Source organism: Delphinus delphis, chromosome 3 (assembly GCF_949987515.2).
Source record: "Delphinus delphis chromosome 3, mDelDel1.2, whole genome shotgun sequence".
Lineage (NCBI taxonomy): Eukaryota > Metazoa > Chordata > Mammalia > Artiodactyla > Delphinidae > Delphinus > Delphinus delphis.
This window is the reverse complement of record NC_082685.1, coordinates 29,438,626-29,459,356: the sequence shown is the minus strand read 5'-3', so window position 1 is coordinate 29,459,356 and position 20,731 is coordinate 29,438,626. Positions and strand designations below refer to the sequence as shown.

The 20,731-nt window shown below is 43.2% G+C and overlaps 1 protein-coding gene across 1 annotated transcript in view; it reads left to right on the top strand.

The window, feature by feature from the left end:
* LOC132423081 (teneurin-2) overlaps positions 1-20,731 on the top strand; it is a 713,011-nt gene that overhangs the window by 295,649 nt on the left and 396,631 nt on the right. The window contains exon 2 of the mRNA XM_060008418.1: positions 5,786-5,995. Within this exon, the coding sequence (XP_059864401.1) occupies positions 5,786-5,995 (210 nt within the window). The remainder of the gene's footprint in view (positions 1-5,785; positions 5,996-20,731) is intronic.

Below are 20,731 nucleotides of genomic sequence, written 5' to 3'. Positions count from 1 at the left end.
TTGTCAGGGTACCTTGTAGCAGACGTGGTGGTGGCCATGACTGCCATGGCCCAGTGCCTCACTGAGCCCACCATACCTTGAAGAATGTCCCACCACACAGCCCTCTGCGAGTTCCGTGTGGTAGGTAGAGCTTAAAAGATTGAATGCACCTTCCTGAACGATGTTCTCGAGGAACTCCAGAGAAAGTGGGACCACATCCCTCAACTATTCACTGATTACAAACAAAAGGGAGGGCATAATCTCAAGCAGTGAAATTATTTCTATTTACATACATAGTCACATACCTCACTTTTCACTGTGTCAAAAACAGGGACTTCACAAACCCCAAATATTTGGGGGGAAACGGATCATTTAATCAGACATCTGAATAAATAGCTAGTGTTGGGAACTGTCATTAGGACCATTGTTTAAATTCTCTAACCAACTGTTTTGCTTTTGTTGATGCGGTCCTTTTGCAATACTCAGCTTTAACACAAAAGCTGTATTTTTATTCATCCTTAAGCGTACAAAGCTGCAGAGGATTTCCCGTTTCTGACTTAAGAATTGCTTTCTCTCTTTATAGATCATGTATCGTGTGTGAGCAATCGCTGTGGCTGTTTATGGTTAATTACCTCACCTAGGATGACCTCGATGGTGCCTTCCAGAAGAGGGCCAGTCAGTCTGGGGTTCATATCTTGTTCGTTTTTTTAACAATCACGCTTCTCTAACACAGACAAGAGTAGAATGGACCATTCAAGGCTTGGGTTTTGGCGTCAGAAGGCTTGAGTTCAAATCCCAGCCAGTTCTGCTAGTGGTACAATGTTAGGAAAGTTAGTCCATCTAAGCCTCAGTTTCTTCACCTGTAAAAGGGGGTGATAATAGGATTTTGTCCATAGAAAATAAAATACTTGGCTCAGCACAAAGCAAGATCACGTGTATAATTGATAATGAATTCATTTAACTTATTATTTTATATGTAATTATTCTTCATGCTGTTTGTTTTGTTCTGTTTTGACTGTCTCCCATCCATGTCTCTCTACTCCACCAAATATCCTGACACCCCGTCCCTGCATAGATCAATTATACATTGTCTACACAGAACATGTTAGTATCAGCTGGCCATTAATCTTTTGAGTGAAAAAGGAACTCGTTTGAAGTGAATTTGGGGATTGATCTGCAACATGCCCTCCATCATAAATTAGTGAATGAATATATTAGCAACAGTTGGGCAAAACAGCAATTTCATGGATGATACTTACTGCTTTGGGGATGGAGAGGAGATGGTAGCCCTTTAATCTTGGGTGGGAGATCTAAAGCTGGCTCCAAATCAGTTTAAGAAGAAAAATAGAGGTGTCATTGAGACACTGGGAGTTAAAGTAATGTGACTTAAACCGCAGATGCTGTAGCATAATGTTTTCAGGTGTGACTGAAGCACATGGTGGGTAAAGTCCTGGAGCATAGATGGCAAATATGCTCTGTGCATCTACTGCCTTTCCCCCGCTCGTTGTCCACGATTTTTTTAAGTGGTGATACCACCGAAACCCGGGCATCCTCAGAATCATTCTCAACACAGCCTTCCAAACAGCCGCTCCCAATCTATCAGAGTTCACATGGAACTGTTCTCTCTGGCTGTAGGTCTTTCTTTCAATCAGAAAAATTTTAGGAGTTGAAACCATCACAAAATCTTATTCATTTGGAAACAGATAAATCAGCACAATTTGAATTGGTCCCCATTTCTAAGGTCATGGGGAATCCAATCACACAGATAGTTAGACTTCGATTTACATGGGGATCTTGGAAAACACACATACACACCCACACATATACAAGACCATATGAGTTTAGTGAATGACATATTGCTGCCTTTGCCTGTTTCCTCTTGCTTTTTAACGGATTGATTAAACCCAGTTTTCTGTACGTTTGCTGTGGACTCTATACCCATTCAGAATGATACTTTGAAAATAGTTTGGGGGTCAGGGAGCCCCCGTAGTGCATAGAATAGGAACTGGGTAAGGACATAGCCCCTGGTTACATGCCCATCCCACGCTAAGTATTTTAGTAAGAAATCCTGGTCTATAAAGTGAGCCTGTATAAGTTCCAGCTTTCTCCCCTGTACTTTGGAACCTGTGTGTGTCGGTACAGATGGTCTCTGTCAGTTGTAACAGTCATGGGGAAAAATGTAGCATAGTGAACAAAATTAGCAAATGACATAGCAAATAGAGAACCGCGTACAATTTGACTGGGGGCAGATCTAGGGACTGAGAAATTTCCCAAGTAGTGGTAGATACCAGGTAGAGCATTTAAGGCGCTACCAAGGCATAGATTTTAAGGAGGCATGGATTTTACAGGAATCAGACAATTCTGTGATGTGTATTCCAATACACTGGAATAGCCCTAGTGCTTTCACTGTGTTAGGAGTGCTCTTGCATTGTCTGTATTTGTATAAATTAAAAGGCAGTTCTGTCTGTACTATAAGAAATGAATTCATGCTGAACACAATTTCAACAAGTTCATGTAAAGAATGATTTCACAGCAACTATCATATCAGGCCCCTGGAAAATTGCCCCTGAACTTCAGTTCCACCTCAGTCACTCAAAGGAATTTAAAAATTGGCTCCCAGCCATCCTTCAACATGCAGTTTCAGATATGCCTCAATAATACAAACTTTAAAGCCTATTGATTGTGAGTTAAAATCTGTTCCTGCCAGGGCCCCGCTGCTAAGTGGACGTCAATGCCAACTTCGCAGTGCCCTGGTCAGGACGCTTCCGCAACCAGGAGCCTTGAAGAAGGTGGAGGGTAACACGGCTGTGAAAGAGCTACTTTGAACTTCATAACAAAATTACGAGAAAAGCTTTGAACTCTACCGGCTGATAGCTGCTATCAATGGTTATTCAAAGAAATGTTTCTTACTTGAAATCTCGAGAGTGCCTTGGGATGGGGAGATGGGGAACTGGAAATACGATTTCCTGTCCATCACCTCCCCTCCTTGTATGTCACCATCTTCCTTTTTTGTCACCATGCTGTTTGGGCAAACACCATGCAGACGGGGTGAGAGGGTAGATTTGGGAATAGACAAACCTGGCCCCTGTCACTTGCTAGCCATGCAATCGCACTTCGCTGTGCCTCAGTTTCCTCATCTACAAAATGGGGATTATAGTCGTTCTAACCTCATAGAATTGTTTTCAGAATTAAATGAGATAATCTATGTACAGTGACTGACGCTGTGAGTGGCAGATAGTCATTGTGCAAAAACATTAGCAGTTAAAATAGTAATGATGGTCGTATTGTTATTAGAAGAAGACTTTGGGGGAAAGTCACATTGATTAAATGTGAGTACTGGTTCTGATGACACTGATGTATTCAGTCTACCTTTGCCAGATCATCTCACAAGAATATCATGCCTCTTATATGGCTCCCAAACAGTTATGAATGAACTAAATATTTCAACTCAAACTTCATTCATCCATTGATCTGTTTCAGGGATGATTCTTCTTCAGCTGTGTTACTGAGCCCCTAACATTTGAGCTTTAAGGGTACCTTATTTCCTATCTCTTTCTGCCACTCCCACCCTCAAAAAGGGTAATAGGCTAGTGGTTTTGATGCCTCTGTGCTATTGTTAGCTGTGTTTCCTCTCGCCAGGAGTCCCTTTCCTTTTCTTTTGAAGATTGCCCAGACACCACCTTTGCCAGGAATCCTTGTTTGGCTCTCCACCACTACCTCCACCTGGCCAGGCCGAACCAAGTGTCCCTTTTCTGGGTCCCCACAGAACCATGTTCTTACATGAGACCATCCTGCCCCTTATCAGGTGGTACTGAAATGATGTGTTTTACTCTCCGCCTCTCCCACTAGACTGTGAGCTCTCCGAGGGCAGGGCTGATGTCTTATTTATTTCTGTATCCTCAGCATCCAGCAGAGTGCCCTTTGGAGGCCCTCATACATTTTATTCATTCACAATGATCTATCAGTAAGTAGCATTTAATGCACCAAGCAGTGGATCAGGAAATACGATTTCAAAAGCGATGACGAAAATTAACATGCATCTGAGGTGCCTGAAAATGCCTTCACACACATAGTGCATCTCAAAGGAGGAAAACAGATTTCTTCTACCTGAGTGGAAACTCTAGCCTGGTTCTTAAGTTTGCTTTCTTCATACCTTACCCTTTCCTCCGCAATGCCCAATTCAGGGCACATCCCCTGGGCTGCAGCTCTTGGCTCATTTTTCTGAGCTTCCCAGATGAACAAACCAGCAGACAAGCAGTCACGAGGACCCCAAGACGTAAGCGTGAATCAGGGGAAAGTCCACACGGCAATTATCTTCACTCAGCAATTTGGCTGCCAGGAGCTCCCTGCCATGGGAAAATAGAGGCTGCAGCAGCCTTCTGTGCGGCAGGAGAACTTCTGGACCCAAGGCCAGCTCCGAGGCACTGCCCGTACCTCCTGCCAGGACGGCTGCTCCTCCGCGTGGCCTGATGTGGCTTTTCTTTGTAGGGATCCCCCCGTGATATCCAGGAGAACCGCATGGTGGAGAGGGCGGTGGCACTGGCCAGTCCTTCGAGATGCAAATATGTTACCCTCTCTGCTTCTCCTCCGCTTCTTCCCCAAACTAATTAACTTGGTTTTAGTCTACCTTATTTATCTGTTCATTCATTCAACAGGTGCTATTTGTGAGGAAGATACTGAGGATATAGGGGTGAATAAAATAAATGGATATATCCACCTTCAGATAGTAATAAGGGCTTTAAAGAAATGTAAACAGGCTAGTGGGATAGAGCAGGTAAGTGGGCAGTTTTCAAGAAGGCAAACAGGGAAGGCTTGAATGAAGAGAAGAAGCAGGTCCGTGAGTGTCAGTGATGTGGCGAGTAGGGGAGAATGTTCCACAGAGAGGGGACAGGAAGTGTGAAGACTCTGAAGATAGAATGGTGTGGCACGTTCAAGCAACAAAAATAAAGATGGCACATTGGCTGGAGGTTAAGGGGCCAAGTGGAGTGTGGTTAAGGACCACTTCCAGAGGTGAGTGAGAGAAGCAGTTAGTGCCAGAGTAGGAGAGACATGCAGGGCATCATAAGGAGTTTGGGTCTCTTTCTACAGGCAATGGGAAGCCATTGGAGAGTGCCAAGCAGGAGAGTGACATGACCCAACTTCTGTCATTGAAATAGCATTCTGGGGCTTCCCTGGTGGCGCAGTGGTTGAGAGTGCGCCTGCTGATGTAGGGGGCGCGGGTTCGTGCCCCGGTCCGGGAGGATCCCACATGCCGCGGAGCGGCTGGGCCCGTGAGCCATGGCCGCTGAGCCTGCGCGTCCGGAGCCTGTGATCCGCAACGGGAGAGGCCACAGCAGTGAGAGGCCCGCGTACCGCAAAAAAAAAAAAAAAAAAAAAAAAAAAAAAAAAAAAAATAGCATTCTGGCCGCTGTAGAGAAGGGAGAGAGACAAAGGGAGATATAGATGGCATATGGCAAGAGCGGAAGCAGGGAGGACCTCAGGGAGCTAGTCCATTGAGAGATGATGGGGACTTCAGTTAGAACCATAGCGGGAGAGAGAGAAGGAAGTGGGTGTTTTCTTGACTGATTCCATTTCAGCTGTGTAGATGGATACTTCCGCTCATGCCCGTTTTCTGAAATACGCAGCTATGGTCGTATGAATTTAGACATTTGGAGAAACCTCAAACCACTTGAAAAAATACATCTGGAGCATTTTTTTTCTTTTCTTTTTTGGCTATTTGTATTGTGAGGTGGTTGCAATGTAACTTTCTCTGGTTGCTCTCATGACATTCATTGCTGACCTTTGACCCCTCTGTCCTCTTTCCCAGGTCGTCCCATTCCACCTACATCCTCGTCTAGCCTCCTCCCATCTGCTCAGCTGCCTAGCTCCCATAATCCTCCACCAGTTAGCTGCCAGATGCCATTGCTAGACAGCAACACCTCCCATCAAATCATGGACACCAACCCCGATGAGGAGTTCTCCCCCAATTCATACCTGCTCAGAGCATGCTCAGGGCCCCAGCAAGCCTCCAGCGGTGGTAAGGAAACTGTGGTGTCTGAACATGTTGTGTGTGTGACAGTCTCGAGTGTCCTGCAAAATGACAACTCTGAAACAAGGGCTGGGGAGAAGGTGGTGTGGGGAGCGGGGAGGTGAAGCGCGCTTGTCGTTTGGTGGCATTGCAGTTCCAGAGTATGTTTGTTTAAAGGCTGCAGTTACTGAAGAGGCATTGCTTAGCTGAACAGAGTGGGAGGAATTGGCCCACCGCTGCATGTGAGAGTATGCAGGTCTCAAGGGGGAAGTGCAGAGAGACGATGGAATATTGAATGCTGTATTACTACAATTCTGGTCATAGCCAAGTGACCCCGGACACCCTCACGTGCCCAGTGTGTGTGCATCTCCGATCTCTTGTTTTTTTGATGGTTGGCTTCTGACTCTTTCTTGCTTGTTTAGATGATTTTGCGATTAAAATGTGTTCCCTTGACATGAATGCTGAATGTCTGGCCAAGTCTGAAGTGTTTGGGGGGTGACCTCTCCTCTAACCCTCTATTTGTCCCACTTCACTTGAAATTAACAAGCTGATCGCGTGGTACCATGATATATACTGCCTCTAAATCCCTGGTTCTCATGGTGATTTTCACATTCACAGAGCAAAGGGACTGCTCACAGCGTTCCATTCCCTTTTTGAGGATTTTGTGGTACCCGCCTCAGTTCCAGATCTCTAAATCTTAGATGGAATTGTCCCAGGTCCCACACTAGCCCTGCCTTATTTCAATCTCTGCTGTTGGTGGTATGTTCACAAAACATGTGAGTGTCGGATTGAGCAATATCTAGGGTTAAGCACCCATGGGCCCAAGGAGAGACATTTGCAAAAATTCACTGCTTCCGACCCCAAGGCTTTGGAGTTATCTTTTGAGTTGGCCACTCGTGGTGTTCCTTAGCATGTCCCATCAAAAGCAATCCAGAGCTTTCCATGCCAAGAGTGTTTCTTGATGGGATTGTGTTTTAGCTCCACCCATGAGTATATGCCACCAGTGGCCTCAACCTCTACAATTACAGAGGACCTCGTAAATACATTTAAGATGATTCATTCAGGAGATGGAATGATGTACTGCTACTTATGATGGCCTATGCCCTTCTTCAAAGCCAGGCCTGATATATTTAGTAAACTCATATTCTTTTTCAAAAAAAATTACCTAATCAAATCTCTCATCAAATGAGCAATCCATTGTTGATATTATAAAGGCCTTTAATCTACCATAAATCTTTATTAGAACTCATCAGAACTTCTAGTTTGAGAGAAATGTGATTATGGCACTCTTAAAATGACATTACATCATTGGGGTGATTGGTTTATCATTTGGAGAAGAGACATCAATCATGACTAGCGTAACCACACAGTAAATGAATTCAACCTTTCTACCGCGGAACAATGACACTGTAATTGCTCAAAATCAGGCTTAGAATGAAATCGGAAAATGCTCTTTCTTCAAATATGATGTTAACTTAATGGAATATATTATGAAAAATCATGTTTGAGGAAATACTATATAATTAAAAATATGTGGAAATATATTCCCTTTTTTCCTTTCATCAGAACCTGATTTTAGCTACAGGATCTTTTTTTTTTTTTTTTTTTTTTTCTGCAGAGATTGTGTTGCATTTAATTGAACTATCCTCGCTTATGTTTTGCTGCCTTTTATTTCATACTATGTAATTGTGATGAATATTGTATTATAAAGTACAAGACGCTTTTGAAATGAGGCACACCTGCTGATAGCTTTTTAAAAAAATGATTATTAGCAAGAAAATGAGCTTTTAAAAACTATATCCTTTTATGCATATATGTATACCCAAGCCAAGTTGATTTCCATAAGAGGGGTCAGTTCTTAATCTCAGGGCTGTCTAGAGTGTTTGCTTAGTAATAACGCTGTGAGTGATTTCTTTTCTTTTGGACGTTGTATCAGATTGTGAGTGGTTGATAGGGAGTTTTTGTTGATTTTCTGCCTAATCAAGACCTCATTTTGGTGGACACAACAGATGTGTGTGTTCAGAGTCAAACTTATCCATTTTTTCATCACTCACACCAATTTGTTCGGCTCACTTAAGATTGATAGCAATTTAAGCTTCAGTAACGGCAAAATACCACAGACAATTTGAGGGTCCATTTTCATCCCACACAAGAAGTACCGTGATACGATTTCTTCACCCTTAGGGGTGAAGACACCAATGTGCAACATCCTTGTTTTCAGGGGGATACTTACCTGAGAACTGGTTAAAGCTCCGGCCAACACGCAGCCATTCAAAATTCTTGACTCTGGCCTAGCGCTGAAGTGAGTGCAAATCAAGTTCAAATGTGTGTGGTCGTGTGTGTGTGTGTGTGTTCACGTGTGTGTGTGTGCGTTGCAGAATGGATTTGGGGTCCAGGACAAATTGGGGATTCTATCAAGATCTGAATGCAGTTGCCATGAATTTAAATTTGACATAAAGGATTGAAAATAGAATTTGACACAGAAGGTGCAAAGTACAGAGCCGCGCCTGGGTGTTCTGAATTGAGTTTGATGAAAAGGGGCTGGATTTTTCGGTCGGTGCGGAGGCACAAAGCAAGCGACCATGTGATTGATTATGTTATGTTTAGCTGGTTAATAACACAGAACTTTTGAATTTGGTCTCTTGGCAATGACCTTGTGCTTTGAAGATCTGGTCCAGTTTGGTCTTCGCCTCTTTCTTAGGTGAAATAAAACCCCTTCCAACACTTTCTTCAGCCCATATATGACAGTAAAAGAATTATTTCCTGCTGTCCTCTTATTGTTGCTGTTATGACTTGACGTTAGTGAAGCCCATCATTAGGAGAGTGACTGCACTCATTTCCTGCCCAAAGAGTCTCTGTTCTAAAGAGACAAACTGGACATAAACTGTACGACTAAAACGTTTTTGACATGAACACCTCCTCAAAGCAACAAAAAAATTTCACCTTTATGGTTCCACCGTCATTATTTTCTATGACTGTAGTGCATTCTTTAGTGGACGGTACTAAAACCTTGGCACCTTTGCGGCCAAATTGCTCTCACCTTCAATCTATGCCAATCGTGCAGATACCCAGGTATAGCTAGTGAGATGCTTAGAAGAGGAGCGTTTCCCATCACCTCAAGCATTTTCTTCCAGATGGCTGAACTCCATCAAGTGGCTTATCCCGTGTTCTGACCTTCTGCCAGGACAGGTCAGCTTCAGAGATGTTTCTTGTCTATAGCAGCATACTTTCAAATCTATGAAATAACTCACCTGGAAGAAAAAATCTGGATCTCAGTGGCAGCATAATGGAGGCTCCTGCCGCTGGACAAATAAGACTACCTTCCAAATCAGAATGGGGTTTGCACTTTGCTCTCAGAATATGAGGCAGAAAATACCCGGCCAGCCACATTATGGTCTGAAAGCATTGGCTTACCTCCTCCACTCTAAGAGGTTGAGTTTTCGTTTTCTTGAAAGTCTAAATAGAAGGAGTTTGGAATACTCATTAGTAACATCAAATGATACAGAAGAAATGTAACCAGTATGCCTCTGCCAGGACCCTTTCCATAGGTTCTGTGTGGCAAAGGAGCTGTCCCTGCGGGAGAGTGTCAGTTTGTTAAAGTGCATTGAAAGTGCCCAGCTTTTTTTTTTTATAACATCTTTATTGGAGTATAATTGCTTTACAATGTCGTGTCAGTTTCTGCTGTATAACAAAGTGAATCAGCTATACGTATGCATCTATCCCCATATCCCCTCCCTCTTGCGTCTCCCTCCCACCCTCCCTATCCCACCCCTAGGTGGTCAAAAAGCACCAACCAGCTCTTTTTCAAAAAGCAACGCCTTGGTTAATTCTAAAGAACGTAATACTTCAAAACAGCAAGCTCCCGGTTCCCTAGAGTGGTCCAGGAATTCAATTGCCTAGCTAATTTAATGATTCTCTTGTTTATCTGGCATCATAAAGCAAAAGACCTTTACTCATTCAATAATTCAGCCATCCATTCATTCATTCATTCCTTTTCTTACATCTTCCCTGTAATTTGTGACAGCTTATAACAATTTTTTTTAAACTGGAGAGCTATAAAATGATACAGTAAAGATAAAGGGAAAAATCTAGGGGGAAGAACGTACACGTAGGCTTATATACTATACATAAAGTCCTGTTCCGTTATTTAAGATAGAAAACTTGATTCTAAGCTTCCCGGAAACCAGAGCAAAAAGAGAAAGAGCAAAGCTGCACAACATCTGTGAGATAAAAGCAAATCAACTGACAGCATCAGGGAAATTCTGTGAATGCTTATAGTGAGGCCAGCAAGAAATCTCTCTTCCAGGAGATGATGTGTGCATTCCAGATGAACGATTCTCAGGAACATGCCATAATTCATACGCTAAAGAATATCCTGTCAAAATGTCTTATAACCTCCCTCCACATAAGCCATAGAGAATATTTTCACTTAAAAAACCATTCTACTAAAAAAAAAAAAAAAAAACCATTCTACTAATGCACCAGAATTGCACAGCCCAAGGGCAAAACTTGACTTGGTCCATCCATAGACCTTAGTTCTATAAAGGAGCGTGTAAACCGTATGGCCCATAGACAATAGACCTTAAATATCATTGCTCATAGCTAAATATTTACAGGAATTAGCCAACTTTGGGGTGATAGTCGCCCCCCAGAACCTGAAAACCAGATGTTCTATGTTACAGATTTGTCTTGACAGCCACGGAGAAGTGAGAAATGATATCCTCTCCTGAACACTAAAGCACTGCCCTAGACAGCCTCACTCATCTGGCTTCTCCCACCATCCACGGGGCTGGATGTGGGATGAGGAAGAAGCGGGGGGGTGCACAGAAATTTTTTAAGTTAATGAAAGGTCTTCCCCTTATATATTTTAGGTTTGGGGAAGAATTTTTCCTTTCATATGTTACAAATTTTCTTGCCTCCTTAAACAGATTATGCCCACTATAATTTAATTTAGTTTAGGATTTCCTGAATAGCTCACAGCAATTCTTATGCGTATGGGTGATTGGACTGTGCTGATAATACGAAGTCATTTTCTTTTAGAAGTCGTTCTACACCGTGAAGCTGTTTATCCGACCTCTTTTAAGGTCCCGCATTTTAACTTTAGTCTGTTCTTTCTAGGCTGTTGTTTCTTCTCTCAGCTTCACTTCATGACGCAGAAACCTCCGCTGGAGGATTCCTGGTGTCAGTCCACAATAGATGCTCAATAAGTATTTATTAAATAAATGAATTAATTAGTGTCTTCAGTAACTGCTAAATGTAATGTTTTTCATCATGTATGAATGAAGAAAATGGATCCTAATGGGGAAGGAAGGCAGGTTAGACTATCCCAGCTCAGGGAAATATACTTATTTTACAAAACATATTCAATATACCTATTTTTTGTTTTGTTTTGTCTGTTTTTCTGTGCTCTAGAACTTTGTAGATCGTCTTTAAATGAGAAGGTTTTGAAAAATACTTTTTGTACATATCATGACAAGTAGTGGCAGAGCCAACGTAAGGGCCCCAGAGGGGGCCCCAGGTGGGAGCCTCAGTCAAAGGAGTCCTCACCTGTCTGGGAGAGATTTCATTCTTCACTCTTGATTTGGGCGTCAGGAAATCGAGTCCACACGTCATTTCCTCTCCCAAATTGGATTTGTTTTATGCATGAGTCCCTTGGTTCCCATTTCTCCTCCATCAACTTGGATGTTGGGGTCAGATGTTCAGAGCTACCTGTAATCCCCTTCTGGTTCCAGGCGTTGGTTTGGCCACCTCTCCTCCAGAGGGGTTCCCAGCATACCAGCAGCATGGAGTAAGTCCTGGATGCCATCTCAAGGCTGAGTAGGGCACACTCACCCCCTACTCCTGCCCTAAATGCAAAGCCCATGGGATTGGCTCTCAGCCCGAGGCCTTCTTCTCCCTCCATGCTAGCTATTATGCTGAGCATTTTATATACCTTACTTCATTTACTTTCATTTAACCGCCACCACATCCCAGTGCAGCAAGAATCGCCATCATACCCATTCTATTGATGAGAAAACTGTGGCACAAAGAAGTTAAGTGACCACAGTCACAAAACTGGAAAATGAAGGGCCTGGGTTTCAAACCCAACCTTCCTAATTCCAGAGACTTTTCTCCCCACCCCTCTGTTAAATGTTCACCTCTAAAACATTTGTGTGGCTTATTGAAACGGAAGACAATGAATGCATTGCGTTAAGGGGCATGAGTTACAGTGTTCAGAAGGTTGGGAAAAAACTGACACAGCATCACAAAATACTCCTCACCTCCACTGCTTGGCAAACACACATCTCCCCTGACTCTTTCCAGAAGATTCTGGTTGAATAAGTTCAGGAGGAACCCAGGAACTGTGATTTCACTCCTCTCTTCGGATGATTCTTAGGGTCTGGCAAGTTTGGGAAGCATGAGTGTAATGGGAAGGCTCTAAAGCAGAAGCTGAAGAACTTAGTTTTTCTATACTCTGTCCCTGATTCAGTTCACAGCACGATCTTTAATAATCCTGTGCCTCAGTTTCCCTACCTGTCAAGGTTGAGCATTGCCCCGAAAGGTCTCTGAGCTTCCCTTCTTGCTATAACATTCTTCGTGTGTGTAAGTTCCTTGCATCCAGCTGGACCAGACTGTCCCCACGTTTATAGGCCCCCCCAAACCCCCCTTACTGCGTAGTGTGGATTTCACCCCATCCTCTAGGGCTTTGTCGAAATTGAGACCTACACAGTCATGCAAAGTAGCTGCTTGCAGTTTCCCTGCAGAAGCTGAGAAGCGTGGTTTGAGGGTCTGATGACACTTGGTTGAAAATGTCAATATCCATCCCAGCAGGCAGAAAAAGCAAGCACCTGTACCGCTGACCTGGGCTCCCAGAGAGCCTCACCCCAGCCTCTGAAACAAGGTCTTCCACTCTGAGATTGGGAATTGGTAGTTCTCAGGGACTCTCTTGACATTGCTAAACAGAGGTTGGACCTTTTCTTGTTTTTATTTGTGCCTTCTTGTAATGCACTTGCGTGTGCCTGTGTACACACACACAAACACGTAGTTTGTAGGTTCACCAGTTTCCAGCCCAGCTAGGCCTGGGACTGCTGTTCTGCACCACAGCGCAAATGAGCACACAGGCAAGATGGACAGAGAATTCCTTTGGAGATGCGTAGCACAGAAGTGACATACAGCAGTGAGATGTTTCTTCTCAGCAAATAATCTTGCTATTGACAAAGTTCCCAAGGTCGATAAGCACTGTGTACCTTCTACCTCTCCATCTCTCTCCCTGGCTTCATGGTACATACAAGATGTCCTATATGTGACATCTTAACAGTTTCCTGCCCCTAACAATTTTTACCCAGAACTTCAGCTTCTCCCAATTTTTCTTCAAGACTACATTTAATTCTAACTAGCTTCTCCCATAATATTAAATAGCCATTTAAAAATGTGGTCCCAGGGCTTCCCTGGTGGCGCAGTTGTTGAGAGTCCGCCGGCCGACGCAGGGGACGTGGGTTCCTGCCCCAGTCTGGGAATATCCCACATGCCGCGGAGCGGCTGGGCCCGTGAGCCGTGGCCTCTGAGCCTGTGTGTCCGGAGCCTGTGCTCCGCAACGGGAAAGGCCACAGCAGTGAGAGGCCCGCGTACCGCAAAAAAAAAAAAAAAAAAAATGTGGTCCCAGTCCCTTGCTAGAAATGTCTCAGTGCTCTATTAAATGGAAAGATAGATTTCTTTTACCAGTGGGCAGTTTCAACAGAAGTTATAACCCCAGTCCCTGGTAAATCTCTTAAACCCCTCCCAAAAATAAAAATTAAGAATAACTGTAGGGCTTCCCTGGTGGCGCAGTGGTTGAGAGTCCGCCTGCTGATGCAGGGGACACGGGTTCGTGCCCCGGTCCAGGAAGATCCCACATGCCGCGGAGCGGCTGGGCCCAAGAGCCATGGCCGCTGGGCCTGAGCGTCTGGAGCCTGTGCTCCGCAATGGGAGAGGCCACAACAGTGAGAGGCCCGCGTACCACAAAACAAACAAAAAAAAAGAATAACTGTAGTCTATACTAGTTTGATTCAAATCATAGCTCAGCCACTTTCTAACACTGTGATCGTGAATGACTTACTTCATCTATGCCTCGTTTTTTTTAATCAGTAAAATAGTAATAAAAGTCTACAACTCCTAAAGTTGTCATGAATATTAAAGGACATTCTGATGCATCTGAATATCTTGAAAGGAGATTTAGATGGAAGAGAGATCAGGTTTGATGTTATTTATTTTTTACTTTAGCAAATACACTGTGATAACATATACATAACATGAAATTTACCTTTTTTTAAATATCATGTTTAAGTGTACCATTCTGCGGCACGAAGTACATTCCCATTGTGGTGCACCTGTCACCACCGTCCATCTCCAGAACTTTTTCATCTTCCCAACAGAAACTCTCTACCCGTTGAACACTAACTCCCTACTCACCCCAGCCCCTTGCAACCACCGTTTTACTTTCTGTCTCTATGAATTTGGCTACTCTGCGTACCTCAGATAAGTGGAATCACACAATGTGCGTCTTCGTGACCAGCTTATGTCACTTAGTATAATGACTTCAAGATTCATCCATGTTGTGTCAGGTGTCAGAATTTCCTCCCTTTATAAGGCTGAATACTGTTCTTTTGTATCTGTATACATTTCAATTACATTCAAATACATTTCAATGATTCATTTATCAGTCACTAGACGCTAGGGTCATTTCCACCTTTTGGCTATCGTGATTCATACTGCTATGAGCACTGGTGTACAGATATCTGTTCGAGGACCAGCTCTGACTTCTTTTGGGTATATACCCAGAAGTGGAATCCCTGAATCGTATAGTAATTCTATGTTTAATTTTTTGAGGACTTGCCATACCATTTTCCATAGTGGCTATACCATTTTATTACCCCGCCAGCAATGCACAAGAGTTACAATTTCTCTTCATCCTTCTAACGCTTGTTATTTTCTGTGTGTTTTTTTTAAAATAATTGCCGTCATAATGCATGTGAAGTGGTTTTGATTTGCATTTACCTAATAATTAGTGATGTTCAGCATCTTTTCATGTACTTATTGGCCATTTGTATATCTTCTTTGGAAAAATGTTTATTCTGGTTCTTTGCCCACCTTGTAATCAGGTTGTTTGTTTTGCTGTCGTTGTTGAGTTGTAGGAGTTCTTTACATACACGCAGATCCCGTTTTATTGTGCTTTGCTTTATTGCATTTCACAGATATTATGTTTTTTACAAATTGAAGGTTTGTGGCAACCCTGAATCAAGCAAGTCTATTGGTGTCATTTTTCCAACAGCGTTTCCTCACTTCGTGTCTCTGTGTCACATTTTGTAATTCTTATTATATTTGATATGGTGATCCCTGATCAGTGATCTTTGCTGTTATTACTCTGACTCACTGAAAGCTCAGATGATAGTTAGCATTTTTTAGCAATAAAGTTTGTTTTTTGTTTGTTTGTTTTGTGGTATGTGGGCCTCTCACTGTCGTGGCCTCTCCCGTTGCGGAGCACAGGCTCCGGACGCGCAGACTCAGCGGCCATGGCTCACGGGCCCAGCCGCTCTGTGGCATGTGGGATCTTCCCAGACCGGGGCACGAACCCGCGTCCCCTGCATCGGCAGACGGACTCTCAACCACTGCGCCACCAGGGAAGCCCCTTAGCAGTAAAGTATTTGTAATTAAGGTATGTGCATTGTTTTTTTAGACATAATGCTATTGTACATTTAATAGACTACAGTATAGCATAAAGATAACTTTAAATGCACTGGTAGACAAAAAAATTCATGTAACTTGCTTTATTGCAATATTAGCTTTATTGTGGTGGTCTGAAACCAAACCCACAGTATCTTTGAGGTCTGCCTGTACTCTGGATATCAGTCACTTATTAGAAATATGATTTGGAAATATTTTCTTGAATTCTGGAGGTTGCCTTTTCACTCTGTCGAGTGTCCTTTGATGTGCACCAGTTTTTAATTTTGATGTTGTCCCACTTACCTATTCTCTTCTGTACCCTGTGCATTTAGTGTCATATAACAAACACTTGTAAGGGCTTTTTTTTTTTTTTTTTTTTTTTTTTTTTTTTGCGGTACGCGGGCCTCTCACTGTTGCAGCCTCTCCCGCTGTGGAGCACAGGCTCCGGACGCGCAGGCTCAGCGGCCATGGCTTACGGGCCCAGCTGCTCCGCGGCACGTGGGATCCTCCCGGACCGGGGCACGAACCCGCGTCCCCTGCATCAGCAGGCGGACTGTCAACCACTGCGCCACCAGGGAAGCCCTGTAAGGGCTTATTTTATAGCAGCCATTGGTTTAATGATTTTTACATAGGGCAGCTCATTTAATCCTTCTTACCAATGAGAACAGGAAAATCAGCCCTTGACGCTGGGAATTGGCCTGACACTAGCGTCTGGGCATAAGTGCTGTTAGGAGCTGGCCTGGCATTCCCAGCTAGGTCATGGTGTTCTCCCCTTGAACCTAAGCAAGCTTCCGAATACCAGCATTCATCAAGACCTCTCTGTGGTTGGGATAAAGTGAGATAAAGTGAAAGCAAGACCACGTCATAATCTTGCCTGAACACAGACAGAAAGCAAGTCACTATCCCACAGAAAAGTACAAAACACCCCCCTCTCCAGGCTGAAATGAGTGACTGTACTTTCTTTACCAATGGCAGTGTTAGCCTCTTCTAGTCAGTCTTCCTATAGATGAAATATATTGCGATCCAGTCAGGATGATTCCCACTGACTGACAGCACCAAATGGAGAGTGAACCGGTTTCTTTGGCCCCTCCCTAAAATCACTGACCGCGGCCCTCTCTAATACCCTCTACTGAAGCACCCCATGATGCCCCACTGTGTATCTTCTCCCTCCTTGCAATGAGTTAATAAACCCATCTTTGTTTGGTTTGACCACAGTATGTTCCTAGTGGTGTTTTGGCTGGAGGACATTGACACCGTTATGCTGTGGGTTGGTATGATCTCCTGTTCAACACATGGGAAAACTGTGGAACAGAGAGGTTAAGTAACTTGCCCAAGGATACACAGTGAATCAGCAGTACAACAGGAACAAAGAAATCAGTCTCTAGCATGATAAGTATATAGAAATTTAAGTAAATTTTTAAAAGACAGCTCCCAAAAAATTGGTTCAAGAAATAAAAAATAGTTATCATTTCCTACATGGCTCAGGTCTTAAACACTGAATAATGATCTAAGCATTATATCTGAAGGATGGGGCGATGGAAAAGTACATATGTGGATGGGGCAGGTAGAAGAAGAAGCCTAGATCTGCCTTTTTCTAGTGAGAAGTTACTAGGTAATGCCTAAAATTGAAAATGCAAGAAATAGCAGCAAAGCCTGTTATTTATAGACCTGGAAATAAATACCAAAATAGTCAGCTAAAATAAAGGTAAATGTTGTTGCCTCTGGGAAAGAAGAAATTGGTGATGATGCAAAAGGATTGCTATTTTTGAAGCGAACGCTGTAGAACTATTCGATTCTTTAAACTATGCGCATTTTTTTTCTTTTGACAAAAAGAAAAGAATTTTAAAAGAAAGTACAAGAGATTGGTCACGCAAAACACTTAATACAGTGTTAGAACCCCAAATGGTAGCTGTTTAATATCATCAGACATATTTTCACTCAACAAACGTATGTTGACCAGAGGCTATGTCTCTGAGGTGATACCGGGCGATGCGAACTTGGAAGGTTGGGCACTGGAGCATTTTCATCAAATCTGTAGATTTGTCTTGTATCTGTTTATTAGGGAGCCCTGTGGAGCTGTTAGGGTTTTAGAGCTTTATCCCAACCCAGCCCCGAGCCCTGCTGAAAAATCCCAGGCTTAGGGTGGCATGAGACAGAGAAGATATCCTAATGACTGTTCCTCCTCAGCACTAACCCAGTAGCCGTCTAAGTACAGGTCCCATATTTTCCCCAAAACTTTCCCAACCAGCTCAGCCCAACTCCAGCCAGAGTCAGAATTGCACAAGTATTATAGTCTGCCTTATTCAATTCAGCACCTCATTACATTCTGAATTGTAATATTCTCTTGGTATTTCATGCATAGAAGTCACTTGTGTCAACATTAAGTTGTCACCACTTCAAGACAAGGGTCATTTCTTTGGTCTCTTTGTATCATTTAGCCATTGGTACATGTTGAGATGAGCTAAGGCAGACTTATCGATCTAGCTTTCAAAGGACAGTGGTAGACTGGGGCAGCAAAAAGGTGGATGCATCCCCAGTTAAAGTCTTCCAACTTGGGCCAGTTGACTGAAGGTCACTGTAATGTTTTTACATCTGAGATCATCTGTGATTGTGGGTGTGAGCTTGATCACTGTTAGAAAGAACAGAAAAGGTACCCTAGGGCATGATGAGAAAAGAGGCATGTTTCTCCAATCTATTGTCTTCCTTGGATCTAAGGAATCTCTCTCTCTCTTCATTCTTTTTAGCAGCTGCTCTCCTGAGTTGATGGTGCTTTTGAGCACCATAGTTGTTTCTATTGATCACTTTTTGGTGGCACAGTCATAATCTGGGAAACTAGCCTGGTAGATGCATGGCCTTAGCATCTATACCAGTTTCCCAGGGCCACTGTTATAAGGCACCACGCACTGGGTAGTTTAAAACCACAGAAATGTATTCCCTTACAGTTCTAGAGGCTAGAAGTCTAAAATCAAGGTGCTGGCTGGTCCGTGCTTCCTGCAAAGGTTCTAGGGAACAATCTTTCCTTGTGTCTCCTCACTTCTAGTGGTTGCTGGAAATCCTTGGCTTTCCTCATTTGTAGTAGCGTAGCTCAATTCCTGCCTCCATCTTCACGTGGCTCTCTTCTCCCTGTATGTGTCTCTGGGTCCCCAAATCTCTCTTTATAAGGAGACCAGTGATTGGATTTAGAGCTCACCCTAATCCAGTAAAACCTCATTTTAATTCCATCTGCAAAGACCCTATTTCCAGATAAGGTCATTTTCACAGGGACCAGGGGTTAAGACTTCAACATATCTTTTGGAGGAACACAATTCACCCACAGCAGAATCCAACTGAATCCAAAGCAAGACAGAGCTACTAGACGTTGGGCGTCAGAGTAGCGCTCAAAGCCTCCTGTCTTACTTCTGTGACATTGGAAGAAGCATCATCCCTCTTGCCTTCCTCCCACTTGTGTTCTAGATCCCATCTGGTCCCACCTTCACCCTGTGTTAAGGATCCCCTCTGGAGGATCTTTGCCAACAGGATTTAAATAAGTGGAGAATTACTCGTCTCCTTAAAAAGTTTCTTGAAAATGTTGTCTAGCCCCTCTCTACTTTCTCACTTTCCTTATACTCTGCAACCCCTTATTTTTACTTACTTAATAACTGCTTTTACGACATTCACAAATAGCCCCCATTTGCTAAATTTAACAAATGTCTCATCATATCTTACATTTCCCTTCTTCACTGCTCCTCCCACCTTGAAATGCCATTTCCTTTGGCATCTACTGTTCCACATTCTCTTCATTCTTATTCCTATGTTTCTGGCCACTTCTGTCTTCCCATAGATGCCCCCTTCTCTGTTGCTCCCTTAAATGTCAGGTATCTATAAACCCAGGCCCCCTTTCCTTTCCTTTTTATGCACTCTCCCATGGGTGATCATCTACACTCATAACTAAAATTAACTATCTATGAGTTTATCACCCTGATAATCCATTTCTCCAGGTCAAATCTTTTACCCGATATATCTAAATGTCCCCCGTATATTTCTGCTAGGATGTCCAGCAGGCAATTCAAATACAACAGCTCTGAAATGAAACTCAAAAATCTCAGCATATTGAATCCCAAACATATTCTTTCCATCTGATTCATGTCTGGTATTCCTCGTCTCAGTCCATGCACTATCATCCAGTCAGTCGCTCAAGCCAGAAACCTAGAAACCAGGCTTTCTGTTCCTCAGTTCTACGGAGAATAAATTGCCAAACACTATCAAATTTGACTCCTAAATATTTTCGTATCCCTGCTACCACTACCCTAGCTCCAATTTCTATTATCTTTGGCCTGGAGACATAATTGATTCTAACTGGTTATTCTTTCTTTTTGTCTCTGTCATCTAATTCTTTCTCACATTTCAGTTAGCAGAGTTTCCGTAAAACGCGTATCTCAACACATCTCTCTGCTCCTTCAGACTCTTTGGGGGGACCCCTTGTTCCCTGGATGTAGCCTATACATTTCAGCATATCACAGAAGGCTCCTATTCACATCCCTATCCCCACCTCTCACTGTTCACCCCACTCCGTACATCGTTCCTGAATGTGGCACACTCGTGCTGTAGAGTCTTTGCATGTGGTGGTCTTTCCTCCGGGAAGCCTTCTGGTCTACCTGATCTGGGTTAGTCACCCTTCCATGGTTCCCCATGCTGTTATTGAACTCACCATCTGACTGAACTCAGCACTGGATTTAAGCTCGTTGAAGACAAGAACCATACCTGCCTTGTGTCCCATTTTACTTTATGCATTTAGCTAGCACAGTGCCTGGCACAGAGCAGGTGCTCAATAAATATTAGGTGAATGAATAAATAAATAGGAACAAAGTCAGAGAATGGAGGAAAGGTGTGCAGAGGCTATTTTCGATTTCCGAAGAATGGTCCAAGAAAGTAGTGGGGGCAGACCCTGGCTCACAGGCTGTTTTCCTCATCCTAGAAGAGGTAAAGAATTAAGAAGGCATTTCTGGTTGATGGAATATGCAGTGTGCATGGCAAAGAAAGCCAGAAGCAAGCAAAGAAAACCAGTATAGTTAATATTTCAACTCTAGA